The 17,895-nt window shown below is 43.0% G+C and overlaps 1 protein-coding gene across 1 annotated transcript in view; it reads left to right on the forward strand.

Moving 5' to 3' along the window:
- The window catches only part of KIAA1324L (KIAA1324 like), a 95,458-nt gene that overhangs the window by 30,339 nt on the left and 47,224 nt on the right, over window positions 1–17,895 (forward strand). Inside the window, exon 2 of the mRNA XM_021384432.1 lies at window positions 16,459–16,579. Coding sequence (XP_021240107.1) covers window positions 16,459–16,579 — 121 coding nt within the window. The remainder of the gene's footprint in view (window positions 1–16,458; window positions 16,580–17,895) is intronic.

Consider the following 17,895-nt stretch of genomic DNA (forward strand, 5'->3'; position numbering starts at 1 on the left):
GAGGTGGTAATGGTCTCCGGTAAATAGTGCGAAGTGCTTCCCCTCTTGAGTTTAAAAATGTTTTTTTTTTTCTTACAGTTTTCCTCCTGTTCCTGAAATAATTTATTTTCCACCTTTTCCTCTCTAGCGTCTTAGCATTAAGCTTACAAATGTACTATGTTTGTGCTGAGTATAAACTATTTAAAATAACATTATTGCCTGAGGCTGAAGATTTTAGCTGAGCATTAGGCAGACCTAATTCAGCTGCAGTGCGTATTGGCCTGAAAAACCCTTCTTTTTTTTCTTTTTTTCCCTTTTTTCTTCTTCTTTTTGCTCTCCTGGCCACATAAATCTTCAGAGAATCCTTAGTCATGTGTTAAAGATTATCAGTCCTCAGACAAGTCTTTCTCTCTCCTGTGCATGACTATTCATGAAAGCATAGTCTAAATCCAGGAGAGTTTTCTTGAGAAGCTCATGGCCTTCTGCTGAGGAAAGCACATTATTCACCTAAGGAAAGACCACCAAAGCTGCTGTCTTTAACCTTTTCCTTATAAATCCTGACTGTGATATAGACCTGACTCTGTCTTCACTTTGAAAAATTAAATTGTTCGACTGCTGGAAATTTGATTCTGTCTAAAACAGGAAACATCGACCCACCTGCCCCCATCTTCCTGCACCTACACCCAACCTGAGCGCCAGTGGCTGAGAACTACTGGGACCCTCCTGACTTTTAGTGGGGTTTGATATGCCAATAAATCTGTGTCTCCCTCTTACTGCTGCCTAAATTTCTTTTCATAAAAAAATATGTTTTTAGCCATTTGGGCTCATGATAATTCCCAGTCTGATTTGTCAGGACTGCAGGGGAAGGTTAGTTAAGTGTGACTGAACACGCTTATAAAGAGCTCTTTTTTTTTTTCCCGTTAAGGATGAAAGGATTGTGGTTCTGTGAACTGCAATATTGAATAATGAGACCATTTGTAGCAAGAAGAATTATATGTGAGATCCTGCTAGGTAAAAGGACAAATTGGCCTTGCATGCAAGTATTGGGAAGTCTTTGTACTTTTCAGATTTTCTGATTAGATCAGACATTTTCCTCCCTGAGCCACCCAGTTAGGGCTGTATTAAGAACATGAGCTCCAAACACAAGCAATTACAAGGCAAACACTCCAACTGTGGGTGCAGAAGTGCCATCACACCTTCCTTAGAGAGCCTGTACAGACCCGCAGTCCTCTTTCTGACCCCAAATACAGCTCTGTAGGCATCTTCTTCCCCTTCAGGTGTACCTACAACCTCCCAGTTCACCTTCCCAAGGCCCTGTGCACCTGCTTCCATGCCTTCACAGCGTCCTGCTACTACACTGATGCACAACTCATGATAGATGGGTTTTGTCTGCTTTTCCCAAGTGTACTACTTTCTTGTTTGCTAAACAGCTGCAAATTCACCTTCTAACTACATGGGTTGTCTTCAGATGATTTCCTCTTTGGGGAGCCTTACTACAGCTACAGGACCAAGGCATGTGAAGCATCTGGGAGTGGGCATACCCTAAATAGCCACAGCTACCTGAGGAGACGTTGCAGCAAGGAGGGTGTAAATGTCTCTTCTCAGGTGACAAGTGACAGGATGCAAGGAAGTGATCTTAAATTGTGCTAGAGGAGGTTTAGATCTGATGCTAGGCAGAATTTCTTCATGGAGATGATAGTTGAGCATTGGAATGGGCTGCCCAGGGAGGTGGTGGAGTCCCCATCCCTGGAGGTATTTGAGAGATGTGTGAATATGGCACTAAAGAACATGGTTTAGTGACGGGACTCTGTAGGTCAGGTTGATGATCTTGGAGGTCTTTTCCAACTTAGATGATTCTGTGATTCTTAATTAGCTGTGCACCTGACTGTGTCTTGGAGGCTGTGGGTTTCTTCCTGCTGACCCAAAGGTAGGGCCTTTTGATGAGTTCCCCATGGGTGAGGAAACACTTGAAAAAACAGCTTTCTGTTTCTTTTGGCCATCACCTAACATTTATGATTTGAGTAGCCTGTGTTTGGAGGAAAAGAAAAAAGAAAAAAAAAAGAAAAAAGACTTAATTTGCAACTGGCAGCATTTTTTACATTGTTTTTTCTTCCTTAAAAGTACTCAGAGTATGTGAGTGCAATGCCGTTCCTCGTGTATTTTTTCTGAAAGGGTCAATTAAATGGCTAATGCAATCATCTGTCTGCCCCGGATGATTCCCGAGCACCTAACGTTTTGCTGCGTAATGACACAGAGGCACTTATTTCTTAGAGCCTGTCTCTGTGAATCACTGTAATGTATGTGAAGAGCAAAAGGGATTTGGAATTAATGTGGTGCAGATCATGGCTATTGATTTAGCCCTCCTTTCTGTTGGACAGCATTTATGTTTTTTTATCGGGAACGCATTGGTCGTGCAGTTTGTGTTGCGCTGAATCATTGTCCATAAATCACCTGGTCAGCTCATGGTTTTTTTTTTATTATTATTTTTATTTCAAGCTCCCTGTCTTGTCGTTGGGATGGCCATGCTCCCTGGCAGCTCAGCTAAGCCCTAAAGGGATTGGCTGTTCCTGCCTTTCATTTCATTGTGCTTTACTGCAGCATCACATAGTGAAAAAAATAAATAAATAAGCAAACCAAAGCCCCAAGCTCAGGCAGATGGCCTGTGCTTGTAATCCTTCATCGTAATGCCTCCTGACAGAGCAGCTGTAGCTCACTGCTTGCTGGTGTTTTCCATCAGAAGCAACAATTTTCCTGGGATATGAAACTTGGCTGTAGCAGTTTGTTTCGCTCAAGCATCTCTCGAACAAAAGAACAATGCAGGAGAGGGGAAATACTGCTTTGAAAAGGGAAGCAACCTCACTCCCTTCAGGGTAACCTGCTGGCATATGATTTTTGTTCTTTTACTCTGTGCTTGTGTATTTTTATCAAAAAAACTCTCAAAAAGTGTCTTAAGTTTAGAGGTTTAAATTGGATATCAGGAAGAATTTCTTCTTCAAAGAGAGCGTGGTCAAGCATTGGAACAGGCTGTCCATTCCAGTGGGAAGTGGTGGAGTCTCCATCTGTACAGGTATTTAAGAGACGTGTAGACGTGGCACTGAGGGACCTGGTTTAGTGACTGGTCACATTAGGACAGGTTGATGGTTGGACTTGATGATGCTGAAGGTCTTTTCCAACCTAGATGATTTGATGATTCTGTAACTCACCCAGCAGCGGTGGATTCATAATTATTTAGCTCTGTGCTTCATGGTGCATAGTTGTTTATTGCTTTGCTGTGGCAGACTAATTACAGCAATTCTTTGTGAACACTGAGTTATGGCAGGGCACACCAAGCACTGGGCAGGCAGGTGTTTGGTGTTGGACGCATCATGGACAGGCAGAATAGGGCACTGCACAAGGAAAGGCATGTGGAGAGTGGCAGGCTGGGAAGCATGGGGAGCCTTTCATTGACTTGGCAGGGCTGGGGCTGCCCATCCTTTGGGTTTCCCAGGAAGCTGCAGGAGGTTATCTCTTTATTGAGTGTCTTCCACAACAAAAGGAATGTTTTCTGATGCATTTTGGCAAGCACATTTTTAGCTGGAAAACAAGCCATCTGCTGTTGGACTTATATTTCAGAATGAAATATCATCCTTTGCTTTTCAACAGAAAAAAATCCACAATGTTCACAATCCTCTGTCCTCCCTTCTTCCCTGTCTCCATCTCTCTTTCCTGTCTTCATAGTGAATGACACTCAGAGTGGTTTCATCTTAAAAAACTTTGGATGGCAGAGACCAATCTGAAGTGACATCTACTGTCCTCAGGAAGCCCTGCCTCTCACCGTGGACTGTGAAAAGAGACATTTAGTCTCATTTAAATGAAGACAGCAATATTTCAGACAGCAATATTTCAAACTCCCAATCAGGGTAGATTTTATATAGTAGTTGAAGTAGGTACAGATTTTGTTAAAAAAAGATGCAAACATGAACATACTATGCCTGTGCTTAATTCTGTTTTTCAAAGCCAAATAAGAATGCATTTGGTTGCCCTCTTAGAAACATCTGATGCCCATAGAACAGTACTTCATTCCCACTTCTCCTTCCTTGAGCGCTGAACCTTGTGTATGACTCCACTACTTGTGAAGTGCCCTGTGATTGGTGGTGGGAAGACGGTACGGAAACTCAGGTCAACATTAGTCAGGGAAATGCAGTGTGTGTGGAAATCAGCTACTTTCTATGCATGCGGCCTTTCGGTGTATTTTTTTCCCCCACATCCAGCCTACATTAACCTTGTGCTGGCTCCATCACACTTGGTGACATAAGATAGATGCTGCAGTGGCCTGGCACAATGATCTGCATGTCAAGTGCCTTCCAACAGCCTCTGCTGCCTTCAAAAAGGCAGGAAATCCATCAGCATAATGCAAGTATGTTGAACAGCACTATCTACCTAATTGGTTGGATAAGACCATGTCCCTGGTTTTATGTGATGAGTTTCCCTCAGTGAGAAGACAGATTGTTTATCAGGAAAGCTTCACAGAGCTACAAAAATGGAGCTAAATGCTCCTAGTTTGCTCCTTCTTGGAGCTCTGCTCCCAAGTTGCTGCCCACCAGATCAGGCTGCCCAGGGCCGCATGCAACCTCGCCTTGAGCGCACAGCTTCTCTGGGCAGCATGTGCCAGTGCCAAGGTGTGCTTTGATATTCTGTATTGTAAGGAAACAGATGCACACAAAATATTGAATTAAAAGATTTTTCATAATTTTTCACTTTAAATGTCAGATTTAAAAGCTGAGAAGAGCAGTAAAGGGCAGGTATTGATGTCAAGAATTAGAGTAGGATAGGAAATTGCATCAGTCTAGGGGAATGTGAATGTGTGTGCTGGGAGCTGGTCAAGAGCTCAACTGTTTATCTTGTGAGATAAGGCACTGAAGGACATGGTTAGTGGGTATGGTGGGGATGTGTTGATGGTTGGACTAGATGCTCTTAGTGGTCTTTTCCAACTGTAATGATTCTGTCACTCTATGGTGTTTTTTTGGGTTGATTCCTGTATGCTTTGGTGTTGAGGTGTTGGCCCTGCAGTTCCTTCTCCAGCTGTCCCCTGTGACACAGTGAAGGCATTGAGTCTGAGCATCCATCACCAGTGACCTGGAAAAGCGCTGCAAGACCAAACCTTCAACCTTGTAAATTCCTACAAAACAAGGAGTTTTCTGGTTTTGATTTAGAGTAAATAATGTTAATTCACCTTCTTATACAGTGAAAATGCTTGAAAAGCTTAGAGGGAATCAGATGAAAATTCTGCAACCTCACGACCAAATATGATGCCTGCTTTAGCTCAGAATGCAGTCAAGCCTGTGCTCAACTGCAGCAGTCCATGCAGCCTGGTTTCTATTTAGAGCCTTGACTGACTGAACTTTATTTGCTGAGGGCTGGATTTCAGCTCTTTCTCAGTGCTGCCTGGGGAGGAACTGGGGGAGTGAGCAGTTTTCCCTCACTATTGTTCCTGCCCTGGGGCAGATCCAGCAGCTGGGTCACCCCACGGAGGCAGTCAATCACAGCAAGGGACAAGGTGGGGAGGCTGGGACCTGTACCATGCTGGGGCATGAGGCTGGCCTGGGTGGCAGGGACAAGGCTGGGAAATGATTGGTATCTTGGATATGGAGGAGGGAAGAAAGTTGTCACCAGCCCAAACAAATGCTTGTAATGTTGTTCTTCCTGCTCCACTTGCTGAAAGCTGTCTCTATCCAAATCTTTTGTGACCTTCTCCCCTGGGAGTTTTGTGTGTAAATATATATATATATATAAAAGAAATAACGAAAGCGGGGGGGGAGGGAACAATTATGCATTGAAGTGTTACTGCAGCTGTTTTAGCTGAGGCTTTAGGTCACTGACTTTAAAAGAAGGGGATGAGCCTTTGGTCCTTCTGTCCTTGGCTCCCTGTTTCACATGCAGGTCTAAATGCCCTTCTGCCTTGTCCTGAGTTATGTTCCTAGAGCACCTGCATCCCTTTCAGCTCTCCAAATACGTTAACTTGTCTCAGGACAGGTTAAGGTGTCATTCTGCTGGCAAACACCTGAATTCAGAGCAGCACACACTTAACTTGAAGCATGCCTTTAACCTTGATAAGCACAGACTGAAGTACTCAGGGTGCCACAGTGATGTGTTCTCACCTCAGTGTCCATCAGGATCCTCCACATCCAGCCCTGCAGACCTCAGGGGCTTGGATAGCTATTTCCTTGCTGTTTGTAATCCCTCGTCATACTGATCTGAATCCCTGGGCAAAAGTAATGGGAGTCCAGCAAATTTGTGTTTCTATTTATCTTATTTTTTGTCTTAAATGTTGGAGTGCCAACAGAGAGCTCTGACAGAGGCTACAGGAAGAAAACAGGAAGCTAGGTTAGTGCAGGATGGGAAGAAAAGATTTGTAATCAAGAGAGAAGAACAGATGGCTTTGGTTGTTATGCTTATATTTATATTTAATGTTAAATTTCCTCCTGGAGTCCCTGCACTTCCATAACATGTAATGCAGCATAGAAGCATCTGGGGAAGGAGGGGATAAGGCAAATCCATTTGTCAGATGCTGGGAAAAAATCCAGCTATGGACTTTGCTGTGAGCAAGCAAAGAAGGCAGAATCTTGTTGCAGCCCTCAGTTGGAGCACTGTGGGCATTGCCTTGATGTGCTGTGCCACAGACCTTTAGGAACCGTGATGGGACCCCATAGGGGAACAGCATTTGTGCCCGTGGTCCTGACTGGAGTGAGCTCTTGCGTTGTGGAAGGAGTAATTTCTGCTTTGGAGCTTTTCTTTCTATTCCAAGATAGGTAAATGAGTCCATGCTCCGCTGTCCTTGCCATCCATGTCCCTGTGGGGGCAATCTCATCCTGTCTGCTTATTGAAGTGTCTCCTCATGCTGGTCCATGGTAGGATTTACTGGCCTGCTTGGAGTTGCTTTCTGAATGCAATTAGTCAACAGTACACAGGTGGAAGAGAAAAGCTAATTCTTCAGCATCTAATTAGCTGGTATTTCTGGAAGGATTAGAAAGCAGAGACAAAACGTTGCAGTTCTGACTGTACATTCAGGGAGTCCTGTGGAGCAGCAGTGAGATATAGCCTGTGCCACCCAAGACCTACGTATTATCTTTAATGACCTCTTATCTTCCTGTTTGGAGATAAGCAAGAATCTTTAGTCTCTGCTGGCATAAATCCATGGAGCTCTTTTGGATGCAGTGGAGCTCTACCCAATTTTATCAGCTGAGGAGAGATGGACTGCATAAGTTGGTTGCTCGCAGAATTACCCTCATGTGAGTTTTCTGTGTGCAGATGAAAATGCCCGTGTAGGGATGTATGTGCCCACACACAAGTTAAAGGTAACTGTTTATTTATCTGTTTGTACTTAGTGCACCTTGGAGGCTCAGCCTAAAGTCATAAATGTAATGTCATCTGATTATTAACATGTCCCCAACTTGTTCACAAAATAACCTCATGGTTTGTAGTTAAAAAGCCAATTAAAAGTCTCTGAGTAATATTCCTTCCAGTCCCTTGGCACATGCATATATTAGAAATCCATCTAATGCAAAGCCTGGGACAAAAATGATCGATGGCAGGTTACAGTGCTCTTTATTACAATGAATTAATTGATCATGTCTAGCAGATTTTCCTCCCAGCAGAAGCTGTGGATATTGAACATGTTTCTCTCTTCTCTGTTCTACCCTTGCTGTTGGAAACATTCCAGGCAGTTTTGTACCATCATTTAAATTTATTTATGACCTGAAAAAGTTGTGTCACCCTTGAGGCAGTTAGCTGCTGACTGAAAAGTTTGGTGACATTGTAGGGACACGTGGAGCTGGATATTACAAAAAGTTTTCTGATGAGAAAGTGGAACCCCTTAATCCAGTCCTGCATCAACTGGTCTCATCTGAGAATCACAGAATCATTAAGCTTAGGAAAGTTCAGTAAGATCAACTAATCAAACCGTCACCACTGAGAGCTGGGTTCAGTTTTTTCCTGTTCCTTGATCTATTCTTAGTTGACTGGCATAGACTGCCCAGAGAAGTTGTGGATGCCCCATTCCTGGAGCTGTCCAAGGCCAGGTTGCATGGGACCCTGGGCAGCCTGATTTAGTGCCTGATTTAGTGGTTGCAACCCTGGCCATGCCAGGTGGTTGGAACTAGATGATCTTTGAGGTCACTCCCAAGAGAGTGGGGTATTATCTGGTCACAGTATTATCTGTTCAAGGATTCAGCTCTTGCATGCTACTCCTGACTTGTTTCATAAATTAACTTTAGGTAAGGCAGAATTACGGTCTGGCTCCTAAAATGATCTGTAGAGAAGTGTATCATCTCCAGTTGTGCAAATGGAGATTATACTTTTGGGGCAGATAACTGAGGCAATTTCTTTGTGACTTCACAGCAAGCCAGTAGCTGATCAAGGGGAAGCACTCAAACTAACCTGTGTATGCATTATAAAAGAGCTGTAATCCTCATCTGTGCTAAGGCTTATAAATCCTACTGTTCCTAGAGAATATCATTTACTACCTTCATCTCATGTACTTCGTTTGGGATGTGTCTACATCCTTCACTCCTGCACCTCTGAATGATCCAAGTCAAGATATGGGGAGGCAATGGAATATGGTGCGAGGATTTAGCTCCTACTTTCTCCACTAGGAAACAAGTATTTTAGGTCTTAAGACGTCATGGAAGCACATATCATCATGTTTGAATTCTTGAAAAAGGCTTTCCTGAGAGTTACTTTAGATAAGGAAGGAGAGAAAGTAATAAAACTAGAGTGAATTTCACAAAAAAAGCAGTTGAAATACAAGATTACTCTTTAAGCTGCTATTTTTATCACCCAGTTGGCTTGAACAAGTCTCTCTTTGATGAAGATTTGTACGGTTTTGTTGCTATGAACCAGAATATCAATTTGGAAAGTCTGTTGAATGGCTGTGGAGATAAGTACCCCTAGAGACTGTTTTAATTTCCATATTTATTAAACCGTTCTGTGTCTGTGAGAGACCAAAACCAGGATTCCTATACATCCTGAAGCTTTAGCGTTTAGGGTTTTGCTGCCTGAGCAATAGGCTCTTCAATCATATGTAGGACCAGATGGCAGGGTAGCCACATCTCACAGAAGAGGTATGAGGAAATGAAGTTTCATGTTGGGAAGAATAAAGGACTCACAGATGATGCGCACCTGTGTGTCTGTGACATATTTCTTCTGCTGCCCTTGATCCTCTCTTGCACATTCTTACACTGCTCACAATCAGAAATCACTATTCCCTTCCTTCTCTTTGCGTCTTGTATGAAGGCGGCTCTGCTCTTTACCCTGTACCATCCCATCCTGTTGAGGGAATGAGTTGAGGGAACTTACTCTGGCTGAAAACTATTGAAAAAGAGTGATTTTCTGATGGGTAAGGCTCTTCCTGAGCACAAGTGGTAGTGCTGGCACCAGGCAGGAGGAGAAATGTGGGTTGGGAGAGGCAAACTGCTCTATACCTGTTACTGTTATTAAGCTCACTGGAGAATCCTTCACACGTACAGTTTATCTGGCTGAACATAACCTTTTCCAGGGTGATTTTCCACTGCACTGTAGAATTCTGTATTTGGTATCACCACCCATGAAATGCACTGAGATGATCTTAAAAGATAGCAAATGTTTTACTTTTTTCTAGAATTTTATTTGCAAAAATGGCAATGCTTATCGTCTGCTATTTAATACTTAGTGTTGTGAGTATGAGCTGATCGACTGTGGCTCATCCTGTTGGCCTTTAGAGTCAATGGATATCTTTTATTGACTTAGCTGGGCAACAGATGAAGCCTGGATGAAAGATCCTCTGTTTTACTAAGAACCACTTGTATCTCCAGGATTCAAAATTAAACAAACCCAGATGCTTTGAAAGTGGCTGGACCAGTGCTACACTCAGCTTGCGTGTGAAGTCTTGTTTAAAGGGAAAACATTTTTTTCAGTCAAAGGGCTGCTGGCTGACCTGACCTTTACAGACTGAAAATGGTCACTGAAAGGATAAGATAATGATAATAAAAACTCCCATAGTCATTACTGGGCTGCTACTGACAGGGATTTGGCAAAGGCTGCAGAAATGACTCTGTGTTATGTGGGAATGCATGGTCCTCAACAAAACAATTACAGAGTACAGTAGATCAAGTTTCTTGGAGGGGCATGGCCAGCCTTCAGTGCCAGCCACCCTCTGAGTCTGTTTATGTGTTGAGATGATGCTGCCTACCTTAGGTCCGTGCTTTTCAGCAAATAAATCCTTTGCTTTCATATCTGGCTTTCATATCTGGCTCCTTGCTTTTGTGTTCAGCTTCCTGGATGATGATAACTGAGTAGCTGCCTGATGAATGACCCATGCACATCAGCATCATTTTATCTGGATGGTGACTGTGGGCTTTATTCTGGGAAGCTGCTGAACATCCATCACTGAAGGTTCTCTATCAGATTAGGCAAACTTCTTTCAGGAATGGTTTAGGTATGACAAGAAGATGGACTAAACAGCTTTGAAAATACCCTTCTGGCCCTACTATCTCTTGTTTAAAGCTCTGCAATAATGAAATCACATTATTTCTATGGGAGGTGTTTCTAGGAGGCTCGGGGAAGGAGTGGATGCCTCTTGGACTAGAGGTTTGTCGGAGGCTGCACCAGTGCATCCAAAACTGAAATGGTAATCCAACATGCAACAGCTGAGTGAATAAGTGTCTAGGAGTTGGATTTGATGATCTTTTTGAGTACCTTTGGATTTGGGATAGTCTATGAGTCTATGATTCTCCAGATCCAGACATTAGAGATGTGTAGGAAGCACCTCGTCTGTCTGGTGACCATCACTCCATAGTGCAGTATCTTGACCAAGAGCAAGGCAATTCCTTTGACCTGTTTGGTATGAGAGCTCAGTACATTTCTCATTTCATTGAGGACAAAATATTCATCCAAACATTTTTTTATCAGCTATTTGTTTCTAAACATCGATAGGAATTGTCCCTGTTCTGCTGACAGAGCTGCTCATGGCTCTTTGAATGTACCCTATTTTTCTGCAGAGGTCTATCTGTCTGTAAATATGGATAGCACGTCACTCTGCTCACTGGCCTAGGACTAGCCATTTGTGTTAACGATTTTGGGTTGGAATCCTGGAAATGATTTTTAAACAAATTACATAAAAACTTACCTAAAATATCATTTACTCTGCTCACAAATATTGATGATATATTTTTGTTTAATTTTGGCTTTTATTCAGTAAATCTCTTCAGTTCATCTTTAATTTGCAGATGGCTTTGGCAGCATTTCAACCTAAGCTTCTGGTTGTAGAAACCTGGTGCTTGAATTAGGCTCAAGATGCAAATAACCTGATTTTCAGAAAGTCTGAATCTCTGCAGCTGCCTTGTGCGGTTCTAAGTAATGCAATTAGGGCTGGGTTTCTCCCTGCCAAAAAAGCCACAAATAAATTGGGATTCTGGAAAGAGAAGTGCAGCAGAACGCACAGAAATGACTTCAGGAATTTTGGGATTTAGGAACAAAGATGGAAATAATTAAAAGCCCAGCTCAAGTTTTCAGCTGAAAAGCACCAATATAAGTAATTTCAAAGGAGATTAAGGAAGGAGAAGCTTAGAGCTGGGCATTAAGACTGAATGAGGTGAACCAGAGCCCTGCTAATGGACTGTGTGCACTGATGGGCTCAGAATGGTAGGAGCACAGGGGGAGTTGGGAATATTCATTGATGCCAGAAGATATACTTAGAAATAATGAGTGCAGTAAAAGAGGAGGATGGGCTCGATGCCTGAAACTAATAAGAAGCTTGTAACTCCTCTTTCAAAACCTGAATTAGGAGAAGTGACTGATGGACAACCTTTAAACACTGGAGTAGTCTCAGTGTGTTGAAGGTTTGGTCCTTGAACGTGGCGTCGTTACGGAGACTAGACGTGGAGAAGCACAGTTTGGGAACTACGAGTGCCATGTTTCTGTGTCCTTTGGCATATCATGTCCTAGTGTACCAGGGAAGTGAAAGTGTTGTCTCCTCTTCAGTGTGATTTAGCTGGGGGGGTCACAAGAGCTATCCATGAGATAGGACTCCCTTCTTATTTCTCCTGACTTCATTCTGTCATTAAAGAGGCTTTTATTTCTGTGATATTGCTTTCCCTCCCCCCCCCCCCTTTTTTTTAAAGCACAGCTAATCCCTACTGCACATGTAAATATAGATAGCACATGGGTCTGTAAAGATTACGGGTGCTCCTTTTGGCAAACAATATCTTTTAATAGTATTGTATGGAGTTAATCTGTTTAAGCAAAAGTATCAGTGGAACAAGCAGTGCAAGTTCAGGGAAGGAATAAATGACAGACTTGAGAACAGTTGTTCAGTTGTTTAGTAATATTATGGCAGGTATTTTAGAAGGCTTTTTTTAAATCTTTTTTTCTTCCTTGGCTTATTGATGTCTGTGTTTGCAAAGCAACATGAGCAGAGCAAGCTGTTAAATTACAAGAGGCTTTTGCTGTTATTTCATAACAACTCCTGGTCTTCATCCACTCTTTGTACCCAGATCAAATGTTCAGTGCATCAGGAACTGGTTAGAAGGGTCTGTGCCCTCTATGTACTTCAATTCTGGTTAAGTGGAAAAAGCTACAGGACAGCTGCCATCTAGTTCAAAGGAGGGAATTAGAAAATTGGGGCAGAAAAACAGGAGATGCATTGAAATGGGTGTTTCTGCTCATCCTGGAGAAAGCTCAATTCTACAGGATTTTTTTTTTCCTCCAGGAGAAAGCTTCTCCAGTCATAGAATGGCTTGGATTTGAAGGGACCTTAAAGCCCATTCAGCTCCAACCCCTGCCATCGGCTGGTTGCCCCCCACCAGCTCAGGCTGCCCAGGGCCCCATCCAACCTGGCCTTGAGCACCTCCAGGGATGGGGCATCCACAGCTGCTTTGGGCAGCTGTGCCAGTGCCTCACCACCCTCTGAGTAAAGAATTTCTTCCTAATATTTAACCTTCATCTCCCCTTTTTTAGTTTAAAACTGTTCCTGCTTGTCCTGTCATTTTCTACCCATGTAAAAAGTTGGTCTCCTTCCTGTTCATAAGCTTGCTTAGGAACTGGAAGGCCACAATGAGGTCTCCCTGGAGCTTTCTCTTCTCCAGGCTGAACAAGCTACGTTCCCTCAGTCTGCCTTCATAGGTGAGGTGCTCCAGCCCTCTGATCATCTTCATGGCCTTTTCTGTACCCCCTCCAACAGCTCCTCCTCCCTCTTTGTGCTGGGACTCCTGACAATGCTCCTAGATTTTCGAAAATACTCTGAAACGGGCTTTTACTTTTAGAACAGAGAAGTCTGTCAACTTCATGAAGGACTGTGAGGTGACAAGCCCTGATGTGCAGATGTGCACTGGAGACATCTAACACGACATGCACCAGGTCCCAGGTGCCCCTTACCAAGTTAAGCCCAGCGTTGTACGACATGAGGGGAGCGATGTGGGATGGCACACAGAGGGACACTGTGTTGAAGTGTCACTCAGAGAGCTTCTGGGGGCCAGACAGGAGCCTTGGAGTTGGGCCTGCAGGGTAGGGGGTGTAGGTGTCCTGGCTGCAGGACTTCTGCATGGGAAGCATGCGAGGGTGGCAGGCCCAGCCATTGATCCGGTATTGATGCATTATGAACATAGCTCATTGGACCAATTCAGCTGTTTTTTCTCCCCCTGGAAGAGCTGTGATCACTGCATCACCCCTTTGACGTCATGTGCATGCACAAGGGCATCTATTTTGGATGCGATGTCCTTCAGAGGGAACGTACATACGTCAGAGGGTTTTTTCTAACAGCTTAGTGCGCAGTAGTGCACATGTGATTTCACTGATTCTCCAAAAACAATGAGACGAAATTCAGCACAGAGTGAAATAAATCTTCTTGTCTGTTTTGCAGACATTTTTCAGGTTACTATTAACCTTTCATTTGAAATTTAATGCCGAGGACTACATACTGATTCTGAGTGGCTTCTTGGAAGAGCATCAATTTTCCATTTAGAATTTTTTTTTTTACCTTAACCCTGTATGGAGTGTTCAGAGAGATATTTTCCTATGGAAATGAACTCTTCGGGCCTGAAATTCAAGACAATTTCTCACATTCCAGGAATTTTGAGCAATAAACCAGAAATGTTATCGGAAGTAATAGCTGAACTGGGGGAAGGACAAGTTAGGTCATTAAGGCCAAGCCCAGAAAAGTAATAAAGCTGTCAGATCTGTTAAAATTAAAACAGATCGGTGGCCAAAATTAAAGATACTCTATGTCTGGATGATAGTGGGGAAAAAAAAACATTAAAAGTAAAAACAGAGTAATAGCTGGCAGCAGATAACATCTGGCAATGGCTTTGCTGTGAAATTTTTTTTCAGAGAACTGGTGGGTGAAGAAATTTCTCAATTATAGAGGAGAAGAATCACAGCATAGCAGAACTCTGTTTTTCAGAGATGCAAAGGAGTTGTAAGCGCCCCATGATGCTGAGAGGCCTCCTTTATCAACCTGCTATATTTGGAAGCTCAGATTGCTGAGGCAGATTAGAAACCCTGAGCCTGGTAAGCCAGTGCTAATGGGAGATTTCCAGCACTCACCTATGTCACGTTGGCTTTGACGATGTTTCTGCTGCAGCCAAGGTGTGCTTCCAGCTCATAGGGATGTAGCTGAGCTTGGATGCTGAGGATCGTGACACCATGGAAGCTAAAGCATCTCAGGATGCTGGATCATTTAGCTGAACCTGAGCTCCATGCAGGTATATTCACCTTCTACAAGCAGCCAAGCTGACTAGTTCAAAGCTGGCCAATGGTGCAGATGAAGCTGTGAGCTGCAGTGGAAGTCTGTAATACAACTACCAAGAACAGAGGTTGTTCCTTAGTAGAGCTGTGTTACAGAGGAGAGGATGTTGGTGATGGTGGCTGGCAGAGGTTTGGAGGTGTACATGTGTGACCGTGTGCAAAAATCCTTCGGTAGGGTCTCCATTACAGTCAAATACCAGGAAAAAAAAGGCAAAATCCATGGAGTGGTTTTCAGTCATGCAGCTGAGTTGAAAGTCAGATTGAAAAGAAGTTAAAAAAGTCCATCTCTTCTATAAAGTAACCCAGCACAATAGGGGCAAAGGCAATGGAAAAAGCCTGTTTAAGAGCAAGGCCATGCTGCATAACCCTCCTCGTGAGTGTTGACATGGCTACCCACACACAGGGTTAGGGCATTCAGAGGGAAGGACACCTATTGGGTCCATCTCTCCTAGAAACCTCATCTGGCTGTATAAAGTTGGAAAGATTTACATGGAAGAAAGGGGGGAGATGGAGACCTGACTCTTCTTCCTTGAATTCAGGAGAGAAGAAAACCACTACTTCTGAGGACTCCTCTGCCCTCTTCCTGGCTGCAAAGGGATTGCATGCTGGGGCACATCTCTGAAGTGCGTTTTGAGAGGGTGGCTGGGAGAGTAACCTGAACTGTTGACACCAAGCTGCTGCCTATAATTTGTATGAGTTGTCCTGATATGAAATAGAAAAAAAAAAGATCTGAACATGAGTCAGATTCAGAGGGTTTCAATATCCTTTGCCTTGCTTTCTTCCAGTCTTGTGTACTTAATAGACAATTTTTATGTTATGTGATGTGAACGATGAGATAGGTCTGTTACAGATTGGTTATTTATATGTTGTGGTTGCTTTATAGGCAGATTTCAACATTACAACCATTAACGACTGTTTTTTTCTGTTCCTTAAAGATTGTATAATGAGATAAAAAGGGGAAAATGCAAATTTTAATTGAGTATATTAGAGGTATTGAGAATGTGTTATATCATATTTCATGTATGGCTGTGGACTTGATAGCATCTTCTTACAGTTTGCTTTATTTCTGAGACAAAGAGTTTTTCTTTCCAATGTTCTGTTAGTTGGGCTTCTAAACTGTAAGTTGAACCACAAGACTTTTTTTGAACCATAAAGATATTAATCCCAGTGCAATCAAAATATTACTTGCAATTTCATGCAAAATACAAAAGACTTTAATGATTTTTAGGTAGAACTTTATTAACATCCAAATGGAGAGCTATGATTAGCAGTAGGAGAAATATTAATCCCAGTATTGTTAGGTTTTCTGTGAGTAGATGAGAATTAAAAGTGTTCTCCTTGTGAGCCAGCTGAATATTTACAGGGATGCACTAACCTGCGCCCGAGCAGGTGCGGACCTCCCCTTAGCCTAAACTGACCAAGGCGGAAGCTGTGTGGCTGCTGTAGGTCAGAGACAGAGGACTGGGACCAATCCTGCTAGGAAACAAAATTATATTGGTATTTTTTCACCGTTCTTTCGCAAATCCCACCTTCTGCTTTTGCATTTGTGCTTTGTGCTTGCTCTGCAATGATCCACAGTGATCATCAAAGTGGTAATAGTTCTTCACGTGGCAGCTACTTCCTTTCTGGTTTAATTATAACTGAGTTTGCTAATCACAGTCTTGATTAATGAACTTAATATGCAAATGCTATGATGAAACTGAAACTCTTTGTAATTGCTTGCAGACAGATTACCACTTCGAGTACACGGAGTGTGACAGCAGTGGCTCCAGATGGAGGGTGGCTGTCCCGAATCCGTCGGCGGAGTGCTCTGGACTACCTGATCCTGTGAAAGGGAAGGAATGCAGTATGTTGGCTCTTTTCAATTTACAGACCACTACTGTCTGGTTGTGGTAGTTACCCTACATGGCACTGAAGCCAGCAAAGCCCTTTGGAAGAGCTTTAAACTCATGATTCTTTCTAACTCTGTCACCAATGTCATAGAATCATGGAATGGCCTGGGTTGAAAAGGGCCTCAAAGATCACCTAGTTTCAACCCCTCTTCTGTGTGCAGGGTTGCCAACCACTAGACCAGGCTGCCCAGAGCCATATCCAGCCTTGCCTTGAATGCCTTCAGGGATGGGGCATCCACAATGTCCTGAGTTAGTCCTTCCCTTCTAGGTCACCCTGTATGCCCTTCCAACCCTTCCCCTTGTTTATTAGAGCTGTGGAGCAAGAACTGTCCTTGCAGTGCAGTTTTATACCTTATTAATTCCTGCTACAGGTACCCTTGTATGCTAATTTACAGAAAAACCACAATATCTGCTGAAGAGTTGTTATCGCTCATCTTGAGCTGCCATACTTTTAACTGCTGCAGCTCTCCTGTTTATTTGTAGTAGCAGCCAAAATGGTGACCAACGTTGGCCAAATCGCATTTGCGAAGTGTCCATGTTCTCATCACCTGCATTATTTAACTGATAATAAGCTAAGTGTATAAGTAATGGTAAATGTCTTATTTTCCAGTGTTATTTTCATGATGAAGCTCTTGCATTTTTATCTATTTATTTATAACAAGTCAGAGGGTTTGCATATCACTTGATCCTCTTTCTTTTCCAATATGTTAAAACACTTGGTCTTTGCATCTGGGTACATAAATGAACTGCTGCTCTGCAAGCATGTGTGAACCATACCCTTGCCATTTGCAGCTTCCCAAGCTGAATGCCCTTTCCCATCTCACATCCTTGCTCTAGCAATTCTCTTCACAACAAATCCTAGCAGTACTTTATTTTCTCAGTAATTTCTACCAGGGTCTGTAAATCACTGTGTCTGACAAACAGGAAGAATGATGGCAGTGTCCTTTCAGTTCTGCTGTAGGAGAGATGACTTTTTATTCACTTCTGACTCTTCCTGTAAAGGTTTATTGCTTGTTTCATTACACCATGCGCTCCAGCACAGGGCGCGTAAATGTTTTCTGTAGCACCGCTGACCATGGGAGGATTTCTGACTGCCTGCAAGCATAGGCTGAAAAGCTGCATGTGTCATTCCTGGTGATTGCGTTTTGTTTCTGAGGTTTTAAATGTGGGATCTCTGTAAACCCGAGGGATGTGTTATTCAATTACAGAACTGTAGAAGTAGGTAGGACTTCAGGGGAACCCATAATTCATCCCTCACCCAAATAGCTGT

This window comes from Numida meleagris, chromosome 1, assembly GCF_002078875.1.
Source record: "Numida meleagris isolate 19003 breed g44 Domestic line chromosome 1, NumMel1.0, whole genome shotgun sequence".
Classification (NCBI taxonomy): Eukaryota; Metazoa; Chordata; class Aves; order Galliformes; family Numididae; genus Numida; species Numida meleagris.